General features: G+C 54.9%; 2 protein-coding genes across 2 annotated transcripts; both read left to right on the forward strand.

Annotated features, from left to right (window-relative positions):
• Window positions 1–2,286: 2,286 nt before the first annotated feature.
• On the forward strand, window positions 2,287–3,252 carry VDBG_04948 (60S ribosomal protein L33; the record flags this gene model as incomplete). Its single annotated transcript, XM_003005296.1, has 5 exons — window positions 2,287–2,415; window positions 2,524–2,533; window positions 2,700–2,795; window positions 2,859–2,959; window positions 3,024–3,252. 5 exons carry the CDS (start codon window positions 2,391–2,393, stop codon window positions 3,119–3,121), a joined length of 330 nt encoding a protein of 109 aa, XP_003005342.1.
• A 2,356-nt stretch (window positions 3,253–5,608) lies between these two features.
• VDBG_04949 (hypothetical protein) lies at window positions 5,609–6,236 on the forward strand (the record flags this gene model as incomplete). Its single annotated transcript, XM_003005297.1, has 2 exons — window positions 5,609–6,011; window positions 6,157–6,236. 2 exons carry the CDS (start codon window positions 5,609–5,611, stop codon window positions 6,234–6,236), a joined length of 483 nt encoding a protein of 160 aa, XP_003005343.1.

Here is a 6,236-nt window from a genome sequence, read left to right on the forward strand (position 1 = left end):
CGGAAGAGGAAGACAAGGGGTGGAAAGCCGAAAAAAAAGTTGGGGGGGGGGACAAAAGGAGAGTTAAGTTATGTGGTTCCCCCCCCCCCGTTTTTATTTAAGTAAGGACTTTTCGGAAACCCCCTCCCCCCAGTGACGGCACTGGGCCTGCCCGGGCCCCGCCCTGGTTGGGGGGGCAGGCAGCATAACTGAGGGGTCCTTCCAGGGCAGTCAAACTGTCAACTGCCCCGCCGTCGCTTGTCGGCGGAGGCACTCCCCCCCCCCCCTCAGGATGCTGGTTGCCAGCACCGGCCGGACCACCACTCGCCCAAAATACTGGGGGGGTGGCTGGAGCTCGCCGTTCCAGCTGGCGGGGTTTAATTGGAAGCGATCCAGCGGCCATATTGGTCGGACGAGAGCTCGGAGGTGATGGGTGCAGTGGGCATGGGGGTGGAAATCCACGGGGGTCCAGGAACTCACTTTTCCGCAACTTCGTTCTGAGATGAGGTTGTTATCGCCGGCTTCGGACTGCGTTCAACCGGGCTAGCAAAAGAGGGGTCAGGGTCAGGGTTGAGCTTCGGTGGAAAAAAAAAATCCAGGAGAAAGGTGTGGTGACAAGAACAGGAGGGCAGATCGTGGGAGGCTCGTCGGTGTTGTATGCGCCCGAAGCCAGAACAGATGAGGGCCAGGGAGCGAGCAAGGAACAACTCCGCGGTCACCGGACGGGGGGGGGAGCTATCGGTTCCAGCGTGCGGGACTCGTCGATGCGACAGGCAGGAAACAGTGACGAAATTGCTTCTGGTCAGTGTCCTTGGTGGGGGTCCAGGTGAGGGGCTGGTGAGTTGTTGACTTTCGGCTTTAAGACCGAGAGCGGCGATCTCGGTCTGATTATAAACGTTGAGAGTCGTAGTGTAGTGTGCACGTCTTGGATCACAGATGAATTGCCCCCGAGTACTCCGAAGCACAATGATCGTGATGGCACGTACAAAGGACTCCCTGTTGCATTTCGGTGCTCAAGAAGAGCCAAGGTGAAGCGGACAGGGAAGAATAGAAAAGGCGCCAGCGGGCGTATGACTTACGCTTGTGAACAGGAGCACGGAGTCAGTTCGTTGATAGTAAGTCTCTCATTCACTGGATCAGAGATCAGGTTGCGCGAAGGAGGATGGGAAACCTGCTATTCTTGTATTTCTTGCTGTAGCTGTCGAATGTTCCTCTGCCCCCCATTCATCCCGCCGTCAGTCGACACAGGCCGCAGCGAGCGTTGCACCGTCGTAAAAATTGGTGAGCCTGGGCCCCTCGGCCCCCCATCGTCCACAGCGAGGCCGGCCGCCTTTACACTCAACCTCTGGTATCCAATCGTCGAGTCGCGCTTCGAACCTCCCAATGCCAAAAAACCCCGCGCCTCTCCGGTTCAATTCGCGCAGACAGAGCACTCAGCCAAGCGTACTTGGTGGATGTCTGATATGAACTGGGCTGGGCCTATCTCTTCCACCACCGAAGACCTCCGGTTGAGATTCACCGTGGGTGAACAGCGGCTGGCCAGTCTTCAGCCGGGGGCTCCAGCAACTTGGTGGAGTTTTGCACATCGAAGGCGCTTTTCTCTATACACGAGTTTCGAGATGCCATCAATTCGTCAACGATGACTGAAAAGGTGGCCGAGATAATGAATGACATCACTGATATGCCAAACGACCGGAATTGAAGATACCTTACCATCCAGGTACGCTGCCCCAGTAGTCGTAACACAGAACGATACAAGACGGCTTTTCTTTTTTTCTTTTCGAAAGCACATTTTGAACACGGGGCGCCGGCCCCGCACGTAGCTTCATGACGATTTCGTGACAATTTGCATTGTAGAACCAGTTCGGACTTCGGTGGGGGTTGATCACACTACATGACCTGCCATGTTTCGTTTCGAAGCATCTCCGACGATCGAGGGCTGCAAGGCTGATGACTCCGGGCACTCTGACGCGCGATTGAGGGACTTTCTCCAGGATAAAGTATCGGCATAGACAATGGCAGATCCACTCCCTTCGGCCAAATTGGGCGAGCGAGCCGCACCAGTCATGAGAAGGCCAAGCACGGGCCATTTGAAGCCGCAATTACTCAGCGCACCAGCCACATTTTCTGGATGAATTACTAAGACAGGCTGATAGACGATAAGCCTCGATCGAGGCCTTGAATTATTGAACAGGCGAAAACGCACAATCCCCGTCACCTGACCTAGGGCAACGCCTTCCCGAATCGAAAATTATTCCAGTGGACCTGCCACCACCGACCATCACGACCAGCGACTCAACGACTCACACGACAAATCGGCCGGCAACTAACCTTGGAGAATCGTCTTGCCGCGACAATTCTCTAACTTTCCTTACAACAGCACATACGTTGGAGTGAGGGAATACGACAAGATGCCTTCGGAGCAGGGACACAGACGTGAGTAGTCCCCCGCCAACTGGCGCGCATGCAGAGGATGCACTTCACGATCGCATCGCAGGGCATGCAACGAGTTTGAATGAATCTTGGCTAACAGTGGTCCTCCAGTATACGTCAAGTGAGTATTACCATCTATCGCACTCAGGAGGATCGCATTGCGGAACTCGAATCACGAACATGAACCGAACATGACACACAACCCAATCCCGACCGACCGAGCGAATCTTGCGCACACAGCGAAGCGATGGGACGAGCATGAGCAGGAGGCTGACTTGAGGAAATAGGGGACGTCACCTGTCCTACCAGCGTAGCCGCCACGTCACGCACTCCGAGACCAGCCTGATCAAGATCGAGGGCGTTGACAACACCGACGCTGCCAAGTAGGCCAAACCCACCCTCCCCATTGACGATCACCAAGGCACTGTTTGCTGACCCTCGAACAGCTTCTACCTCGGCAAGAAGGTCGCCTACGTCTACAAGGCCCAGAAGGAGATCCGCGGCTCTCGGATCCGTGTCATCTGGGGCAAGGTTACCCGTCCCCACGGTAAATACACCTCCCGAGCAGTTTCCCTCGTCTCACGACGTAGTCCCACTGACGCTGTCAACAGGCAACTCTGGTGTCGTCCGCGCCAAGTTCCGCCACCCCCTGCCCGCCAAGTCCTTCGGTGCGTCGGTTCGTGTGATGCTTTACCCCTCCTCGATATAAGAGGGTTTCTCGTCTCGGATGGAGTTGGTAGTGAGGATGGTTTCTGAATTGGCTGCATTGGCCATGGTCATGGTCAAGGATCAGAGCATAGCCTTGGGCTCAAGGCTCCCCAAATGAAACTCGTCAAACACAAAATCCCGCTCAAGCCGCGAACAAATTTCCCACCGCAGCCAACGAAAGAAACTTGTCGAAACGTTCTCTTGAAGGCTTTCCCCCCCTACGAGACCCAACAAAGAACGAAAGAGAAAGATGAATTGGCAAATCCCCCGCGTGATCTCGGTCCCCGCGTGAGAGAAAAGCAAGCAGCCGACTGGAATTATGAATTGGGAGAGACCACAAAAAAACAACACACTTGCATGAGAGGAGCCGACGGCGACGACACGATTTGGAGAGCGCTTGGGAAGGGGGGAGGGTACGGAGTTTCGGACACCGCCAACCTCTCTCTCTTCCTTTCTCTCCTCTGTCAATGACTTCGGTAATGGGATGGGTTAGACCGGCACTTTTTGTTGTCAGGATGCGTCGCATTTTGCGGCGTTATAAACATGATGATTTCTCGCGCCCACGCCTTAAACCGAAAGCCCATCACCGCCATCCTCAGTCTTGACCGGACCTGTGCCCACCCTCCGTCCCATGTGCTATCTTGAACCACCTATTGTTACTAAGTCTGATGTCACTCCATGCCATATCGCTGGTCCAAGTAGGTGATACAACGTCACGGACACTAATGGCTCGCATGGTCTGAAGGCATATGCTCTAGCTCTTGCCGTACTGCCGATGCTTTCATGTCAGGCCGGTTCGTCTATCGACGCCGCGGATCGTATTCGCGGATCGTATTGCCCAAATGGCACTTGCTGTTGGTTTCAATATGCTCCATGGTACCTTTCGCCGAGGCACATAGATCTCAGCAGACGTAACCCATAAGAGTGTAATTCAAATCACAGACGAGAAGCCCATCCCTTGAGGCGATCACGCCCGCTCATGTCACAAGTTTGTTGGTGGAAACATCCACCAGACATCCTCGCCATGCACGCTGTGGCATCATGCAGGGTCAAAGCCGCACCCGGCAGCAACTCTGTTCTCGTCAATGCCTAATTGCAAGCCGATCTGTGCATGGTCTCGGTCGCGTCTTTCTACCTGCTGCTGATTTGAGTGCGGACGACACTTTTCGGCGTTATTAGAGGTACCACGACATCAGTCGAAGATATATGAGGTTGGTCGGGGACGTTCTGGCACCATTAAAGAAGCAACCAGCCCTTTACTGACAAGCCACTGTTATGAGCTAATGCCAGTTCGCATTCAATCTTGCGCCCCGGAGCAGCCTCGATTACTCTGAGGAGGGCAGTGATAAGACGCCGGATAACCTCAGCGGACAATGAATAGTACCTCTGCCTGCAATCAAAGAACTGTTGACTAGGCGTAACGTAATCGAGCACCTGATGTCATGCTGTTTTGAAGAGCCTACAGAATGTGGAGTTGCTGCTCTTGCTTGATGTATGCGCGGATGTCTGGCGGTTGCGGCGGCAGCCAACGCGGTGTTCGTGAAGGCAAATACATGCACAGTCAAGATCGGACACTCGCGATCAACAACGGCAGCTCAGCAGCTAGCAGCTGGCTATTGATCGATGCCATCGCTGTTGGTTGTCCCTTTGCAAGACGGTTTAGTTGATTGTGACCATGTCGTGATACGACGTTGAACCCCCCCCACCCCGAATCTCCGGCTGCTAGTGGGCTGAGACATTGGTGCTTAGACATAGAGTGCCAAAGCTATTGAATGTTGATCACAGTGCTTTCTGGCAGCGCTGCTGATGGTGCTGGGCGTCTGCGCATGGAACAAGAGTAGATAGACAAGGGCTCAAGGTGATGCCGGATGTATCGGACATGCGGTGAGGGCGATCGGGGAACGTTCCGGGAATGCCGTGTGTAATTCGATGATTGCTTGACCTGCTGGCATGCGTTCCTTACCAACATGTCACGAGCTGGACAACCAAGTCACTGTTGATGTTGATCACAGTTCCAGCGTCAGGTCAAATTCGATAGCCTTGCTCGGAATTGAGACTCGTGAGGCCGATACAGAGGAAGCTGAAGGTGGCGGGAACTGGGTGCGTCTTGTGGGCGAAGCTACAGGAACTCAAGGGAAGAAACTTTAAGCTAGAGTGCTGGCCTGTGGCCCAACAAACAAAACCACCCACTCAGAACGAAACAAGCTCATGGAAGACGATCCGACAGGTACCTTAAGTCAATGCACCACAGTGTCTCCACGCTGCCAAATGTTAGGTTGCCGCCGCCAGGAAAGGCGCCATCTGGGGTTGGGACCTCTGGCGCTGAAAGAGGCTGCAGCTAACCGGTCAGTATCGCATGCTTTTTCGTTAATCCTGGTGCAAGTCCGAACGAGCCGGTGACGATGGCAAGCTGTGTCTCGTATGCTGGCAGGCAGGCTGGTATGCCACGACGCAGGCAGGACCAGGGGGCCTGGTAGCTCGAACCACGATGGCTGGCGCCGATGTTGATGTGCCCCTCACTTGCAGCTCGAGAGGGGAGATTCTCAGCATTCAGTCTGAGAAGGTCAAGGTGTGGAAGCCGTGGGATTCCGCAGAGGCAGAAGCAACCGATGGTGCTCATCCAGGGGAAGCGTCTTTTCGTATTCTCTGTAGCATAGCCCCTCAATTGGCTCAATCGTTCGGTCAACCCGCCGGCCACAAGATCCAGCAGAGTAGCAGTACGTGGTCGATGATGAGGGCCGTCGTCAGAAGTGCCCCAGGATACGTCAAGAAGGTCGATCGGTGCAAGATCAGCGCCGTAGGCCCAGGTACCATGTACCCCCAAGCCCTGGTGTGTTGGGACAACTTTGGGAGTTGGGATGTGCTGGACAGGGCCGTCGACTACGACGCTGGTAAGGTTCGCACCATGACAATTGAGATGGGTCCGGGCCCAGCGGAGGAAAGAACCTGCCAGAGCCCGACGAGGGGCCGGAACGCGTAATCACAATGCTCTTCAGAACGGTCGACTGGACTGATAACCCATGGGCAGATTGTGAGACGATTCCGCCGTCTTTGAGGTCGGCGCAGCATGGGATGCCCGATTTCAGAAGACTTTGGGAGGGGACGGGGCAGGCTAG

Source organism: Verticillium alfalfae, genomic scaffold (genome assembly GCF_000150825.1).
Source record: "Verticillium alfalfae VaMs.102 supercont1.5 genomic scaffold, whole genome shotgun sequence".
NCBI classification, from domain to species: Eukaryota; Fungi; Ascomycota; class Sordariomycetes; order Glomerellales; family Plectosphaerellaceae; genus Verticillium; species Verticillium alfalfae.